The 18,410-nt window shown below is 45.5% G+C and overlaps 1 protein-coding gene across 1 annotated transcript in view; it reads left to right on the forward strand.

Moving 5' to 3' along the window:
- The window catches only part of LOC144179261 (cholinesterase-like), a 39,825-nt gene extending 21,630 nt beyond the window's left edge, over nt 1–18,195 (forward strand). The window contains exons 2-3 of the mRNA XM_077707550.1: nt 2,802–4,301; nt 17,752–18,195. Of these exons, the coding sequence (XP_077563676.1) occupies nt 2,802–4,301; nt 17,752–17,896 (1,645 nt within the window). The 3' untranslated portion in view covers nt 17,897–18,195. The remainder of the gene's footprint in view (nt 1–2,801; nt 4,302–17,751) is intronic.
- The last annotated feature ends 215 nt before the right edge of the window (nt 18,196–18,410 follow it).

Raw genomic sequence — 18,410 nt, forward strand, 5'->3', positions numbered from 1 at the left:
TGCTCGGCCTATTGCGGTGATCGACGTGGCGTGGGCGCTATCTCACACTTTGATAAGAACAGTGCACGCAAGAGCCGTGGTGCCGGTGTGCGCGCCTGTCTTCGTTTCTGTGACATTGACCTTCTCCGGGTTTAAAAGGCCGGTAGCTCGTATCTGAGTGTCCTCTTTGGGGCCCTATTCTCGACTGCACAAATTGCCGGCAACTCGCCCACGTTTTTTTGCGTAAGCACGACGTAAGCGATCAGTGACGTGCTTCACCTATAGTTATGACGACATGCAGTGTAATTTGACGAGTCACTCATAAAGGTCGCTACCAAGGTATCAAATATTGTGCAAAAAACATTTAAAAACACTTGGCATGTACTATAAAAATTAAGTCGGTAGCTGAGGCTGACAAGAAAAACACATTTCTGGAGGTTAAATTTGGCGTCAACACCATAAGGCGATCGGGTAACGTTGATCCAAAAGCGAGCGAAAGGCGGATGTCGAGCTCAAGAACATCACACAATTTTTTTACCGTGTCTATTTATTTCTTTCAATCGCTTTTAGTAACATAGCTGGGCTCTCTGCTTCAATGCAAGCTTTGTTGCGTTATCACCTTCCCTGCCGCCACCGCCGCCACGTCATCGTCTGCTGCTATGTTACAAGTTTATGGCGTGATCAGAGAAAAAGACGGCCGATACCATCGCTTGTATGACACATAAGAGCAGTGAAGCGCTACGCCTGATAACCGCGGAGCGCACCGATGTCGCCGATTCACTCATTCGTCAAGCTCGACTTCAATCAGCGCTGTAAGGAACCAAATAGTCACTTTTCTTGGTTATTTTTCTCTTGAGTTCGATGATGTGACCCAACAGCTTACTAGGACAAGTATGGACAAATGCCATGCATTGGGTTCTCTTCGTCATGGAGAGGCTTGTACTGCCCTCTTATGTTGCGGTTACGCCAAAGAAATAATTTTTATTTTATTGCCAAGCATAAAAGCAAAATACTGTACGTTATTTCTATGCTCCATGATCGCTGACTTGGAAGCTGTTGTAACTATAATTTGTTTCGGTAGGAAACATGCTTTAAACAGCGCGCATGCGAAACTGCGCCTGCTGCAAATTCCCGCACATTTCGCGGCGCCGTAAGCCGGGGCAATTTTTTGCCCTATTTTGCTTGTATTTTGTGACAAAAACAGCCGCCATTTTCAAGCTATTACGTAGCATTACGTCACTTTTACGCAGGCTGAAGTTGCCAATGCATGACGTAATCGTTCCCGCAAACTGTTTAAATTACGTCACGCCTTCTCAGCCAATCACAGGAGGGCGTGTGTATTACAAGCAGTATTGTTGTCGAATAGCAAAGACAGGCTTACGTTGTCATGTCCGCTGCATTTAGTCTGGTTTTTCATTGCCGGCCAAGAATTAGGCGCCTTTAGTAACGAGAAATAAGGCAAACTTTACAACTGGTGTCCGTAAACGACATGAAACGTCAAAATGACGACAGCACACACAACCGCTTTGTCAACCGGAAGCACGTGACCAAAATTGAAAGCCAATCAGAAAAGACTTCCGGCAAATTGCCTGAATTGCCGGCAATTGGTGCAGTCGAGAATAGGGCCCATGGTCTTGCTTTCAACCGATGCCAGTCGATGCGGCGAATCACGCCGTAACAGCCTCCTGTCCAGTCTTCCTTCTTCCGCGATTTCCTATGCTAGCAGTGTTCATGCACAGCTGTCTTGAAGTCTGTCGTTCGTGCGCACTTTCCATGAACTGTGCATAAGCAAAAAACGAGAACTGACTTTCGAATTCACAGTCGCTGTAAGACCTCTTGTGTGCTTTAACGTGGCTTAACAGTGGTTCAAGGTGCAACTGATAATCTTTTAAACTACCATTTCCTATCCAGAAAGTGCTAAGTATTTTTAAAAGTTTTAACGTAGAAAACGGTAAAGTAGAGGGCACTTGCAAAAAAAAAAAAAAAAACTGAACGTCTCTTATCATGGTTTCTCCCTTGCGACCTTTCTGTTGTGCAATGCAGTGTTTTTCTGTAAGCCTTTCTTGTATTTATAATTTGCTCTAGATGAGTAGGACTCTTGATTTTTCGCTGAAATATTATATAAAGAAAGAACTTCATATAACAGTCCGCGCTCCTGACGTCTAGTCTTTTCGATACTAATGGGAAACCCTGAACCTTAGAAAGAAACTACATTTTGTTTAAATGAACGGTTGCGTCAGGGAATATTACGATTTTGCTACCTTCAATATATAACGTAAAAATATTCCAATAAATTGAACAGCATGAAAACGTGGGGTTGTATGTGAACAAGTTGGCGAACCAAGTGTACTTTGTCAATATCGTGCGTTGAAGAAACGTGCATCGTCATCATCGTCAGCCCGTTTAGGTACACAGCAGGACGAAGGCCTGTTCCATTGATCTCGATCCGCTCCCCTACTCCACGGCCCCAGTTCATTCTTTGTCTCCGAATGTCCGTATTTGAGTTAATGGCCTTCCCCTCTTCAGAATGGATATCAAAGGCCTGTCTCTCGGCATTTGCTCTTTTACCCTCGTGGCCCACCATTGCCATTTCATCGAACTACAAAGACAGCACCGGTCCGTCCCGTTTTTTCTAATTTGAACTATGTCATCTTCTTCTCAGGTCTTTCCCTTATCCAGAAAGCTCGTTTCCTGTCCCTAAGCCTTGCTGCTGTTCAATCCCACATTATTGCCCGCAGTTAAAATATTTAAATGTTGATTGCCTCTGTAAATCTGTAAGAGAATTGTGCTGATAACATGATATTTTTGTCTTTACTGTGCAGGAACGGAACTACTATGCTGTATTTACACAAGGGGAAATATGCACTGCTAATGGCGCTCCTGCTTTCGTCGACGCTGGCTTCTCATTCTGAGGTAGTCTCGACTAAAGAAGGACGCGTTCGCGGAACATTGCAGGACGTCCTTGGCAAGCACATACAAGTATTCCTAGGAATTCCATATGCCAGCCCTCCAGTCGGAAAACTGCGCTTCTTGAATCCTCAGCCTCCATCACCGTGGGATGGTGTCTACAATGCAACTACTGCCAAAGATTCTTGCATGCAACCGCGAGTTCCGAAGGTTTTTTCTATCCCGACACCTTTGTCGGAAGATTGCCTATACCTCAACGTTTGGACGCCGAATGCCTCATCGAAGTTACGCTTACCAGTATTTGTGTGGTTCCACGGCGGAATATTCAAGTTGGGGTCGGCCTATGAAACAAGATACAACGGTGCTGCCTTAGCCGCGCTAAACGATGTAGTGGTTGTCTCAGGCAACTTTCGTTCCGGAATGTTCGGCTATTTCGACGCTGACGACAAAAGTGGCCCCGGAAACATGGCTCTCTGGGATCAGATTCTCACACTACGATGGGTGCAGAGGAACATAAAAAAATTTGGAGGGAACCCTGAGTTGGTCACTATATTCGGCGAGAGCTCCGGTGCTATGGATATCCATCTTCATCTCATGTCTCCATTTAGCGTTGGGCTTTTCAATCGTGTGTTTCTGATGAGTGGAACGGAGATTATTCAAGGAGGTATGAACTCGGTTTATGAAAGCATCAGCATCGGAAACAAAGTTTCAGCTGTTCTAGGCTGCGCGGACGCCTTTCAAGACCTTACTACGAAAACGGAAAGAGTCCTGGAGTGTCTTCGGCATGCACCTGCAGACGATATCGTCAATGCCACGGATGAAGCTACTGCGCCGAAACTTCTGGCTTTTTTTCCTACATACAAAACGGAATTCGTCCCGTACCTCCCATCCGACAGCATGGAAAAGGGATTATTTCAGCGAGTAGATGCCATGATTTCCGTCGTAGTTAATGAAGGCGCATTCGCCTACCTTCTGCAACCTAACGAAATGCTTCTTCAGGATGATCTGAGCGGGTATGCAACGGATCAATTCACAGCGGCGGTAAACAACCTCCTCTACCAATGGCTGAAAGACAATATCTTCCGGTTAGCCATTGGAGAGTTGCGTAACTGCACCCAATGCGACAAGGCAGGTCTGAGACAGGCTTCCTCGGACTTCATGGGAAATCACTACTATTACTGCCCCACACGGTTCTTCAGTGAAGCTTACGCTGCCCACGGGGGAACAGTGTACGGCTCGGTCTTCGGTCATCGGTCTAAGAAATCAACGTTGCCTGAGTGGATGTACACTACGCACATGGAGGACATTCCGTACTACTTCGGCATACCCTTCCTGGAGGCAGAAAACTACACCGACGAAGACAGAGAGCTCAGCGCCTACGTTATGAAGGCGTTGGTGACATTCGGCCGACACGGGTAAGTGGCGAAGCGTTCAGTAATTCGACTTGACGATAGCGAAGCAAATTTGTTGAGAATGCAAAATAAGGCCTTCAAAGGCACAAATTCGAATCATTTGGATGCAGCAATGACTAGTGAAATTTTCTTGTGGCCGGGGTTCGCTGTTGTTACCGAAAAGTAATTTCCTGCATTTTTAGGAGTCACATAAAGACAAAACCTGATAACCTTCATTTCGGCTGCTGCATGCAGTTTGCTACAAAAGTGCTATTTGGCTGTTCAACAGGAGTCTAAATGCGTAGTTTCTCTAAATAGGCGGAACCGAGTGCAACACCACACCCCGTTCGCGTCTCCCACTTTAACTTCTATTTTGATGTTGCATATGTTGAAAATTTTGAAAATTTTGAATCTTGAAAATTTTGCCTTTTGTGCAATATTTTTTTCCCACAAATTTGTAAAGTTATAATATACCAGTGATCCTCTAAACGTAGCCCTAAAGACACGCCAGTGGTTTTCATTGGCGAAATGTGCGAATCAGCCGAGGAGATGGTCTGTGGGGTACAGCAATTTTCATCGAATTTCTTCAGTCAAAAGTGGGTTTAAATCATCCGAAAAAGCTCCATATATAACCTTGTTTTACTTTAATATACTGTGCTATGGTAGTTAGACGCGGTTCAGGACTAACTTCAGTACCCCTTAAAGAGGTTCAGAAGCGTGTTTAGCGTGTTTAGGCTACACTTCTTTTATCCTAAAACTAGGCACTGTTGGCAAACGTACCGCGCTTGGTAGAAGCAGTGGAAAGTTAGTGATCCCTTCAAAAGTTTGCAAACTTTTTCAGCGATAAACTTGATTTGCCGGGCTTTTTTATGCTGCGTTTACTCTTGAGAACCTTTTAGACAGGCACTGCGGTAAAAATGTTTGCCATTAGAAGGCTTTCGTACAGTTCCCATAACGCGTGCGGTTCATGTTTCTCCACCTTCTGCGCACTCTTAAGTGACTGAATCGACGCGGTACTTTAAAGCGCCCTTATGCTGCCGTATCCACTTGAGTTCATACTAAAGCTTGTCACAAAACATGCATGCAACTTGTGCAAAGGCATTTGAGGGTTGCTATGGGGGTAGCTTTGTACCACCTTCAGAATGGGACAATATTTCTAAACCTACTCTAGCATACGGAATTCTTGAGCGCTTCTTGGTAACAGGGTTTCTGCCGTTTTTTAATTGCGCCTAGCATTGAGCGGAAAATGAATGCACCAAGTATATTTAGAAAAGGTATTCTTTGTGTGTCGTTTCCTTTTCTTTCTTTTCTTTTCTTTCTCTGTGAGCAGACAAGGCCCTTAACTTCTAGAAGCTTTTGCTTCGTTTACAGATGCTTCAACGTCAGTTGTACATCAGATTACGCTACAAACGTGTTAAAATAGAAGAGTAAGACGTAGATCGTACGATGTCATCACCAGTTATGTCGGCGTTCAGGGGCCTCAACGTGAATTCTTGAGGCTGAAAATTTTACTATTACGAACGGCACGGAGCTTAAAAAAAATAATAAACGCCCTCTTTATATATTGTAACACCATTGCGTGTAGTAGTCTGGGGCATTTCTTTCGGGAAAAATTATTCTAGCCGGGATGTGTGGGACCCTCTTTATCATAAACGGCCGGCGGACATTGCTACATTGCCTAACAGGCAAATCATCTTTGCACGATCGTTTTAGGGTGTGTGAGAGGAACAAGCGAGAAAATGAAGAAAATGTAGCTACAGTTATGGAATTGTCAAATGGTAAGAGGTAGGGTTGCATCAATGACCTTGAGCCTTCCAAAATGCTTTTTATCAGATGGTGGACGGGCGTTCCCTGTGGGAAGCTGGCAGCGGCCGATTACACGTGGTTCCACATATCTTTTCTTGAGAGAGGCGCACCCACAATTTCTTTTTTACCTTGCCGTTTCTCGTCTTGCTTTCTGCTGCGGGTTTGGACCCGGCGCTTGTTGACAGAACCAATTTAGGCCGCGTGGTAAATAAAAGAACAATGTGTAGAAGAACGATATTCACCCAGCAGCCCAGCCTATTTCTTCAACGTAGTGCTTGCCCTTTGTATGGGCCCTGTTCTTCACATTAGCGTCCGCTGTCTATGTTCATCCTTGTTGTTCGCACTTTTTACCTTATTATGCCTTAGTGCATTGCGAACCAGCCAGCACAACTCAAGAATTATGAGTCATTCCCTTACAAAAATGGATTTTGAGTTTCAATTCTTTTCCTGTTGAGTTTTAATTGAATCAACAGAAACTTAATTCAAACTCAATTGGCTATTGAGATGTGTCAGTAGAAACTCAAAAGGCTTTGTATTGAGAAAACGCAATACAAAAATAATTGACACCGGTCTATTGAAACTCTTTGGAGAACCAATTGACAAAACTCATCAGGCTGAAACATACACTTTGAAGGGCTATTTTTTTCAGCGCTGCCCACTGTGTCTGCTGAATTAAGACTACTAGGTTACTTTTATGTTTTTTTTATTATACATTGACATTTCTATTGAGTGCAGTCAATAAAAAGTCAACAAGGTTTCAATGGACAAAACTCAACCGAATATCAAATGACTTCGTTTAATTGAAACTCAATAGAGTTTCTACTGACAAAAATAAAGTAAAATTGAGAGTCGAGCTAGTTGGTGCTACGTTGTTTAAATATATACCAGTGTCCTTCTTTTTTGTCCATGTTTTATGGTTCGAGCTTAATTTTCAAAGCTGATAAAACTCCTTAGGCCAGTAGCCTTTACCAGCAGCATCTTCGATTGATTGATTGATTGTAGGGTTTAACGCGCCGACGCAACGCAGACGATGAGGCGCGCCGTAGTGGAGGGCTCCGGATTAATTTTGACCACCTGGGGATCTTTAACGTGCGCCGAAATCTCGCACACACGGGCGTTTTTGCTTTTCGCCTCCATCAGAAAAGCGGCCGCCGCGGCCGGGAATCGAACCCGCGACCTCGTGCTCAGCAGCGCAACGCCCGGCAGCATCTTCGCCCAAATAATAATTATACCTGCTAAGTGGGGAAATCAATTATATTGGACAATTTTTGACTGCATTTCCCCAAATACTGCCGCAACATGCTTTGCACAAAACAATGGAAATAAACATTGACAAAACTCTAGTGACTCATCTCTTCTGGCACGTGACTCCCGCGGAATCGTTTCCTTGCTATAGCAGCGCATTTTCTTCTTTATACCTTAGCACGCATTGACATAATGAGTGAGCAATCTACACTACTGCTGCTAAGCTTCCGCTTTAGCGGCAGTGGACATATTCGAAGTCAGTCTTCCGGGAAAGTTGGAGCGGAATCATGAAGCATGCATATCTCGCCGGGAAAAAACGGAAAGGCGGGGGTGGGGGGGAGGCTACACATCTCGGGTCCCAGTTCTGGGGACAAAAACAAGTCGTCACTCCCCCTACCTCTTTTCACACATACAATGCTGTGATACCTTGTGTTCCGGGAAGGTAGGTGGGGAGGAGGTACATTTAAAACGCGATTCAATCTGCTACATCTACAAACGGCATATGTGACATCGCATCCTAGTGCGATGATTCAGTGTTTTTCTGTGGAGGCACGATACTAACAGCGCTGTTTTGCAGAAATGAATACTTATCTCACAAACCCAAACGCACAAGAATATTCCAGTAACGAAATTGTGCCTATAAACACTCAGAAAAAAAACAGCAAAACTTTGGTGTAAATCCCTAAACTTCGAAAAAAGAACAATTAAATTTTTGTACACAGCGAACTTTTAAAACAAGCGAACGCAGGCTTGGCCTCATCGTCGTTCACTCGTGAACTTCATTACTCCAGTTATCACTCGCGCACCCCGCCGTGGTCTGAGCCCAAGGACGCGAGTTCTATTCCCCGTCATACATAACTTTCCTTGAGGATACCGTGAACTGTCTATGATAACAGTAGAACAGCAATGTGGAATGCAGAGAATTCCACAAGGAGCAAACGCGCATCTACGCTCTATTAAAACAGGTGAAAACAGTTCTTTCACTGCAAAAGAACTCCGTACGCCAGTCCAAGGCGCCGCCGCTCACACGAACTGAACGAACGAACAAACGAAGAAAACAATGAAGAAAGACAAACTGAAGCGCTGATTAACAACTCATCTTTACTGCACAGGGTCACAAAAAGAAAGAACGAGCCTGACACTGCTTCACGCCACTACAAAAAAAAAAAAAAAAAGAGAAACCGAACAAATTAGTGGGCTAGCGTGCCGCTTGTTACACTCCGAACCGCTCTCTCGCTAACGATGTCAACACGTCCGCGGACTACGTTTCTCAAACACAAGCGCCTAGCAAATATCTTGCGCCCGCAAGCAGATCAAGAACTTTGAAGCTGTTTTCAAAGATTGGACTTTCCAGAATTCTTCCGTCCTCTCTCCTGCTGCAGTTCGCCGAAGCGGGCGCCCAGACACAAAAGACGTGCATCCACCTCCACACCCGGCGATAACCAGTTCTTTTGGTTCCTCTGGCACCCTCCCACGCTAAGCTGAAGTGACGGCGCTGTCACGAATGTCTAGTACGCGGCGTTGCCACTGCCGCCAGTGGCGCTGACAGCCAACATTGCGACCTCGGCGGAGTTCGGTTATCTGCAATATAATATTATTACTGCTGCTAGAGGGGTTGGTAATAATTCTATAAAAGATTATTGTAAATATTAACATAGGACTCACAAGCCGCCGTAGGTTTTTTTGACATCTCGTGTCAATGTTTTCACGCTCAGTTTTCACAAGAATGCGTAGCTGTGGCATAGCCATCGCAAACCGACTTGAAACCAAGCCAATGTCGCTTGGTCGAAATCCCGGATGTGCGGGGTCCGGCGTGGTGCGGTCGTGCGGTCGTTCTCGCTGTTCTGTGCAAATTTATAGCTTTCCTCGTGTTGTTGACGACTTATGTGCCGTGTGCGAATCTTTTCAACCAGCATCGAAGGTCAGACATTGCAGTGCAGCTGGCGATACATCGAATTTATTGAAGGAAAAGCCATCGTATGCGCTCTTCTATACCCGGTTACAACTTAAGAACGGCACCGAAGTTGCCGCTGTGCCTCATCACCGCAGCCGGATGTCACTCCGCGCAGCACAAGTAGCGCGTTACTGGGAATATTTTGAACATGGCACGAACCGTTTTTGTATCTTTTTACACCTAATATGCTTATAAACTGCTGCAGCGACGCCAAACAAACTACGTGAGAAAAGGCAGACGCTATCACGCATTCGTGGCAGTCTCCTTTCAAAACGCGCGCGCCCGTTGACATCCGGGTCCGTCGCTTAGGCGGAGTGATACCGCACATGAGCTGGTGCCGTTCTTAACTTGTTCCCGAGTATACCGCCGGTGAACATCCTTTGTGTGTCGTGTTGTGTTTGTGCGCTGTGATCGTACGGTGAAGAAGCTTGCGAAGTGAGGTGTTACCATCCCTGTTAGCCACGCTTTGGAATCCGTCAATTTCACCACGCTGGGAGCCCCGCTGGGAGCGACGTTGTTATAAGGTAAGGAAGTTCATTCTTTCCGAGCGCTCTTGTGCAGTGCGCGTCAGGCTTGTCAAGGGCAAGCGAGCACGCGGCTTCGGAGCATGCTGGCGACATCTGCTGATAGCTGCTGGGTTAGAGATAGCTTGCCATTGCGCGTGCGTGGATCTCGGACAGGCCCTGGCCGGTCGTCGTTCAGCTTTGGCCTCTAAAATTTGGAGACACCACCACCCGCAACGGGTGCTTCTTTTTTTCGTGCCAGCCGTGAGCGGTGACGCCGGAGATCAGTGCGTTATTTGACGCGGTGCATTATCACCCCAGGGACTTACGTAATCGCACAGCAGGTTCCACCGAAATCCCTGCAGTGAATTCTTGTTGCGTGCTTTCCGTTTGGTGCGCTTGAGATGCAGAAGATTGGCGCTCGCTGCTTTATGCGATTACGTAACTGCCTGCGATAAACGCGTCAAACGGCGCGTCTATCTGGCCTGTCACCGCTCATGGCTGGCACTGGGGAAGACCAGTGCCCGTCGTGGGTGGTGGCGTCTGCAAATAACAGTGGCCCATGCGAAATGACGACCGGCCCGACCCTGTCCGAGATCCGCGCACGCGCAATGGCAAGCTATCTCTAACCCAGCAGTTATCAGCAGATGTCGCCAGCACGCTCCGGAGCCGTGCGCTCGCTTGCCCTAGACAAGCCTGACGCACACTGTACATTTCATCATGACAAATGTTGTGCAGACCTTCCTGAATGGCGATACTCACGACTTGGTTATTTGTCGGTATATGAACAGTGTTTTTATTCCCGCCGTCTCCAGATCGACCTAAAGGGTATGATTTCACTTCAGCCTTGCAAAAATACTGTACGTAAGTGTAACAAATTGAAGGGGGAGGCTATTGTACCGGCACACAACATTTTGACATCAATCAGTGTTTTATTGTCTTCCGCGCTGCTGTATTGCTTTCGCGTGTTCTATATTTGTATGTATCCTAAGCTAAAGATCTAACAAAACCTTTGAAGGCAATTGACGAATGAATAAAATCCCAGATGCAGTGCCGCTACAGAACGGAGCAGCAGCCATGAATTACCTAGTACGAAGTGTCATAAAAAAAGAAAGAACACCATGATGAAGATAAATAAAATGTTTGACGAACGAAGTTAACGAAAATAAAAAAAAATGAAAGAGGTTGAATCGAACAAGTGCCTGTCGGATCAATAACAAACGCACGAATACTGTGCCATGCAAGCACACCTGACAGCGCTAGGCTGAGAGGCAGATCTACCAGTCACAAACAGGATAGTGTGTTCAACCAGTTAGGAGACATGGCGGTAAAATATACTTGCAAGCTAAAGTGCTGGCAGCCAGCAATATATTTGCGTATTAATTTGAACGATTGCTTGGAGAAAGAGCGTTCCCTGAGTGCAGAGCAGTGAGAAATGTGGCCTAAACCGTATTTCATCCCAGCTAAAAAAATAATGCCCAAGAATATAACAAATTCATTGATTGCTTTTGGAAAATAGAGACTATGTATCCGCAGAAGGTAGGGTTTAAACCCAAAACATCTTTACACAAGTCTGATGTGTTACCTCGGCACCCTAAAGGCAAGCAGACACTTTGGCTTTGAAACCAATGCAGAAAAAAACCTGCTGCGTTAGTAGTAGTTGGAAACAGACTGCACACTGTTGTCATATATTAGTCTTTTACCACTAAGTGCCAATTCTCTCCATGTATCTTTCCGTGAATTTCTCATTTGCCAATTTTTGTCACAGGTGCTAGGCAGCTTGCGCTAGAACATGCACAGGCGTCAAACTTTCAAACTGATGAATACCAGTTTTGACTTAAGCACTTGCTCGACTTGCTAGCGTAAATTGAAATTTGCCATTGCTTCTAATCACAACCTGCTGACTGCCTTTCTCGGAGCAGTTTTGAATAAGTTGGGCTGAATGTGGTGTGAGTAATAGCAAAATCACTGAATAACATTTTGGCTGAATGTGGCATCAGACGTGCCACTGACTGATGCTACACCGGCATTGCGCGAGGGCTTAGTCAATCTGTTTTGACAGATGTTCAGCCTCTAGGAATTACCCAAATGATTGGTCGGCATGGTATCACTATACTGTTTTAGTGCTGCTAGTGTATAGAAAATCTCGCCAAGCAAAGGGATACAAGCTTTTAAATTATTTCTCATTTACAGAAACTGATGTTTTTCCCCTCACCAAACAAAACTGTTTCGTGTTCTCCTTGTGTGTAAACTGGCATTAGACGGCCTTGTTATACTGGTATACCCCTCTGGCATTGTTATGATGAAGGCAAAAATGTGGATATACCCATGTCTCATATGATCCCTTTAAGCTGCTGCTTAGTGCTACTTGTTTGGTAAACGTACTGCAAGGCACACACCATACTTCAGCGTTACAAGAGTGTAAAAGACTGCGAAATTCAAGTTATGTAGTTTTCCTGTCACGTTCTTTTTGCCACGTTTTTTTTTTCATCACGGTTCATGTATTTTTTTCCACTAGTCGGTAAGCACAAAGTATTATGTGCTCATCCATTCATAAAGCCATTTGCGATGATTGCCTGATGTAGTAACTTTAGATTACAGTACCATCTGATCCTAGTTTTTTTAATCAAGGCTTGTTTTGTAAACAAGTTCATGCAAGTTGAGAATTTTCTAATTTTGTTTTACGAGATTTCAAGCATTAAAATTTCAAAAAACAAAATCCACAGGTTGACAGGTATGCTTTTGCACAGGTTTGGGGTTTCTCCTGTCAGGTAGTGGCTCTACCAGTCTTTATAGGCCTATTTGGATTTCTTTTGGGCCTGAAAGATGTGGAAGACACGATTACGGACCCATGCGGGTGATTTTTTGGCTCCCTGCCGCCTTGAAACATAGTCGTTCCTGTAGATTTCAGGCGCCTTAATGTGGAAGGCATTCTACTAAAAGCATTCCACTCCCTACCAATTGTAGAATTAATTGATGCGGCTAGCTTGGCTTACGGCATTAAAATCTGAGGAAAGCTTATACATTTGTTGAACTGCTATCTCCCTGCTTTCCAAACATACAAGCCAGGTAACTTTTAAAATAGCCAGGTACTTAAACCAGCATGCTTAATGAGAAGGGATGCAATCATCATTTCGTACTTGACTGGTGCAAACAAACAAGTCTGTTTCTTGTATTTTGCAGGCTACACAGTCAAGTAGGCAAGTGGACCCTGCGAGGCTCCAGCCCTCCCGTGATGCTTTCGTGAGCAATAAAGCAAGCTTTGCCATGCAACACCTCACTATTTCGCCTGCTCATTGGACACCTTGACGACAGTTTTTAGAATGTTTTTGCAATATTGAAGCAGACTTAGTATATATTTAGTACAGTTAACTGAACTTTACTATGCAATTGTTGAAATAACTTGACAAAAAACTAACAGGAAATCAAACGGGCTGTCTTGAATATGCTCAGTAGGTTTTCATTTGACATTTCTCAACAGGAACTCAACAGGAGAATGAATAGAGAGTCAACACAGACTCAACTGGAACTCAACAGACTTTTCTCAATAGACTTTCAATTGACACGTCACAACAGGAACTCAACAGGAAAAGTGTATTGAGACTCAACAGAAAGTCAATTGAAAATCAACAGACATGTTGACTATAGTCAATAGACTTTCAATTGAAACTCAGCGTTGAGTTTCAATTGAAACGCGGCGGCCAATTTTCAACGAGAACTCAATACAAAATTTCTATTCAAAGTCAATTGACTGTCAACACAATGTACTGAGTAAAGTCAATTGACTTTCAATTCAATCTCAATAACCATTTTTGTAAGGGTTGCACCCTGTGTAGATGGATGACCTACGAAGCTCGTAAACACACGACGTGTAGGCTACACGGAACCTGCGTATAAATTTGCCGAGCTTGAGCGCCGTTAGACCAGTCTTGCCCAGCGACAGCTCACTGGAGAGTTTTAGTTTGGCGGTTTTACGCTTCGGTCAGCAGCTAAGCCGAGCGGGGGTGCGAATGCGCATGCGCTCCCCGCTTAGCGGCTAAGCGGGCTAGCGGAGCGAGAAACACGGTCCAGCCCGTGGTACAGTCTGACCGGACCATCGCGGCTCTCTCCGCTAGCCCGGCGGAGCGATGCGGACGCCCTCACGCAGGTGCGTGACGACTTTGCTTACTCTAAAATGAATGCCGCGCCTGTGACGAGTGCCGCAGCTTTGGGCTATTGTTTGGCGCGCTAACCACGACAGCGGTTCTGCATCGCCGAGGACTTGTGCTTGCGGCGAGAAGTGGCGACTGCGAACCCATTTAAAAGCCAATTTTAAAACTACACAAAACGCCGCGTTGGATCGTTGCCGTCGAAAAGTATTTGAATGAATCTGGAACGCAGCTTTGTTGGCTATTGCTTGGCTATCGTGAAGTCGAAAATTTATTTTTGAATCTTGGTAATTTTTGAATCTTAGTAACGCATTACGATTGCACGTGACAATACTTAATAAACAAATAAGCCGTTCGTACTGGTTTTACTTTGTTAAAGTGGCGAAATCGTTTTCTGTTCTGTTTGATTACGCCAAACTTGGCCAGAAGGCGCTGCTGGTCCGAAGGGTCCGGTCCGCTGCACATTACGGGCACGGAGAAAGAAGTATTCCTTGCTCCGTGACTACGGGTAACTAAAACGCAAAAATCATCCGTAGGGTCGTCCGTAGGTTTCGGGGCGCTACGGAGCGAGAAGAAACCAGGCTTTAGCGGGGCTACCCGGAGCGGAGCGGAAGGCAAAAACGCGAAAACAAATTATCTTGTTTCTACTTTTGATCGTACGTAGACGGGCGGTTGGGACAGGATGCGTCCGAGCGATAACCCTAGAGGTAGAGACGTGCCGGAGTGATTTTCTCTGTCCCGCTGCTCAACAGTCCCCTCATTACCCTACCCTCCCCCTCCATACTCGCGAGTGTGGTTGTCGTCGGCGGCCCTAGTTGACCAGCTGGCCATGGTTCTTCTGAGAGAACAATACCAATAGGTCCTAGTCCGACCGAAAATAAAGTTTTTCTCTCTCGCGCGCACGCCTAAGCGCTCGGTGAACGCGCACGGAATTGCAGGGCAAGGCAAAACACCAACGCCGCGCGACGCAGTCCGGGCTTTAAAGGAGCCATGAAGAGAAAACACAAGTTTGGTTCATTCAAAAGATTGTCTCGTTAGAATCATACTGACACCACTTTTAACGTAAACTTCGCTCAAATAAGCTACATAATTAGGAAAAACGGGAATGGTCATGCGACCCACCAGCTCATTTCCCGCAACAGAACCTGTGATGTCACATGGGCTAAGCTCTGCGATTGGCGGAGGCTGGCAGAAGCAGACGCAAATTTGGTAGAGCTTACAAACTAGACGAACGAGCGATTTGCGCTTAAATTTAGGGCACATTCTTTACAAAGCAATAGGAATGATGAGACAAACAGTGGAAGTTACGAAAGCACATGTAAACAGAAGTACTGATGCGTTCTGCTGTTCGTACTGCGCACAGCATGCTTTGGTTTAGCTGCACAGCACTACGGGGCTTGGGGTTGTCTCAGACGACACTGGCCGATTGACGCAAGCAACGGTGTCTTACGTGACCCCATTTGTCGAGCGAGCACTGTTTCAGGGAACGAATATTTTCTCCCAGAACAAAAACAAGCCAGGTTTAAATGCGGGCAAAAACAAACCAAACGCTTGCCACGGTATGGTGGCGCCATCTAGGTTACGGAACGTAAAGAAACGCGGGAACAAACCAACACCGCTACAGGGTGGAGACAACCTTTGAACGGTCCCGTGCCGCCGCAATTGGGCCAACGGGCTCAACGCGTTATTCTTTTCGTTTCCCACGAGACCTAGCAACGCGAAACAGACAATATGATTCAAACTTCTTCAGTAAACCGCGTTGCGGCGATAATTTTAGCGCGGTTTTGACACAATGACTTGCTTCGGCGGCGAGCGAGCAACCGAACATGGCGGCGCCAGCGTTACGTGTATCTACCCTGTACGGCGGATGCGTGAATGAAGGTACTCTAGGCTGCAGAGCGGTCGGTTCCCGTGATGTCACTTGGGACCACGAAAACGCACGATTGAGCGGGAAAATCAAAATTTTAACCTAAATTGTTTAATTTCTCAGTGAATAAAGCACCGTTTGTATCCGGACAAGCGCTGGGGGCACTATAAAACACGAAATCTTTCGAATAAAACCAACTTGCATTTTCTCTTCATGGCTCCTTTAAGCGTGAACGCGCAGTGAAATTGTTTGCGTCCAGCGTCTCCTTGTGTCATTTTCTAAAGGCGCGTGCTCTGCCTCTCTCCCTTGTCCCCTTCTCCGCACCGCTCCACTTGGAACGATAGAGCGATTAGGCGCTTCACCTGCACAGGGCGCCTCTTTGTATCTCTTTGTGATGATCCACGCCCTTACTGTATCATCATATCCCGCTATCATGAGACCTCTCATTGGGACGAACGAGTGGTTAGACGTTTTCAATGCGCGACCGCAAGAGGTGCTAGATTGTACTTGGCTGGGCTTGGAGGTCAGATTGACGCTATGAGTAAAGATCCATTTTCTGGGTCCGACCAGGAGTGATAAGCTTCGCCTGAATTTCTCATTGCCTTGCGTAGCACCTGCTAGACCAGTAGGACGTCCTACTCTATGATTTGTTTAGCCGTCGATTTTCGCATCATCAATGTAATCTCAAGCTACAAAATAAGTGGCTCTTCGCTTATTTATCTCATATTTGTACAGAACTGTCTAAAGCATGCTGTTTCAAATAATACCTACAATTTATTCTTACAAAGCAGGACAAAGATGGCAGGACCCAGGGCAGAGGGTGAGAAGGTGTACTTACAAGGGGATGCCAACTATGTACTATTATGAGCAATATGAAAGGGAACACAGGAACGCGTGGCAAACACCCTCAGACCCAGCTATCAGTGATACGCAGCGGCCGCCGTCAGAAACAAGGTGGAAAGGGGGACGCTGTTCTAACAACTGTTCCCATTCCCACCGTGCGTCTTATCGGCTTTCGGACGACACCATATCATCGGCGAAATTACTTAAGCTGCTGCTTTGTAGAAACTCCAGCGCGGTGGGAGTGCCAACAGTTAGTGGCACAGCGCCCTCCTTTCCCCCTTCGTTTTTTACAGCGCCATCCGCGTATCGCTCCGAGTCTGTTTCGAGACTGTTTGCCACGCGTTCCTGTGTTCCCTTTCATATTGCTCATAATAGTACATGCTGTCGTGACAGGTTTGTTGCTTGGTTGACATGCCTCACAGCATGGAAAATACCCATGCTGACTGTTGGTGAAGAGTCTGTGTACCTAATATTGTTGTTGTGAGGCTTAGCCCTCTGAAGCTACTCCTGGATGTGAGGTGCGCCGCAGTGGAGGGCTCTACATTAATTATGAACAACGGGTGATTGAACACCTGGAGACCTAAATGTCGACACACGGGCGTTTTTGCGCTCCGCATCCACCAGAAAAGCGCCTGCCACTGCCTGAAATAAAACCCGAATTCTTGGGCTCACCAGTACAACGCTTCAGAAATCGAGCCAACGCAATTCTGTATATATAATCTGGACATGACCTATAACATTTTAGAGGCCGAAACCGAACAAAGAGATAGAACCAGATGCTTTATTTATTTATTTATCTTTATTTATTTATTTATTTATTTGGTTGTACATACTGCCAATCCATTGAGGAGTATCGCAGAAGGGCAATACAGTCAAATACATACATCTGTTTGTCAAACAAATAAAACCTAATTGAGCATTGTTACACTAACAATTTGAAAGTCGTAGTAGATTCAGGAAATCACCCAGCCACCAGCTCAGGCTTATTTCACGCCATGCTGTATTTGAATTAGTGCCTGCTCCGAGGGACCTGCTCACCATAACAAATTGAGGTTTTATGCCGACTGTAACTTCAGTTCCTGATACATATATCTCCTATCTCACTCAGGAAACCAACTCCTCCCGATGGACAGCAGTGGCCGGCATTCTCTTCAAACCAACCTAACTTCTTGTGGATCCAGCCTAACAACTATACCTTGGTGAAAGACTTCTACGGGGGAGGAGCTTGCGACCTCTGGAGAAATTTTCTTTGACCAGATTGCTTTTTCTTGCCTTCCGGACACAACCACAAGTTTTTTATATCATCCTTGGGTACTAACTGACTTCGAACACCCCAGAGAAGTAGGGTAAAATGGCAAGTGTTTTAAAAGTGTTAAACGTTTTAAATATGCAAATGTGACTGTGCTTCTTGCATTATGTTTAGGACCAAAAACCTGCTGCTCCAATGGATACCAGCGGCACATCCTGCATTTCTTGTCCTCATTTTTTGTACATTTGGAGCTGCTTACCACCAATAAATGTCTGAACCAGCACAGATTGGAATTCATATGTAATGAGAAATAACGACTAAGTGAAACCAAGAGTTTTAGAAGTCAAATCCAGTACGTTTTCTATTGATAGTGTTATTTCGTCAGTACGCTGGACCAAACCGAGCATTCTACATTTAAAGGATGGTTAATTATCCGCCTTCTTTTGACACCTCTGATAAATCAACATTTTTGTGTTTATGATTGTCTTCAACTGTGTAATCACCTCTAAGGGAATGCG

The sequence above is a fragment of the Haemaphysalis longicornis genome, unplaced genomic scaffold (assembly GCF_048455015.1).
Source record: "Haemaphysalis longicornis isolate Haplotype H1 unplaced genomic scaffold, Haemaphysalis longicornis Haplotype H1 scaffold_4, whole genome shotgun sequence".
Classification (NCBI taxonomy): Eukaryota; Metazoa; Arthropoda; class Arachnida; order Ixodida; family Ixodidae; genus Haemaphysalis; species Haemaphysalis longicornis.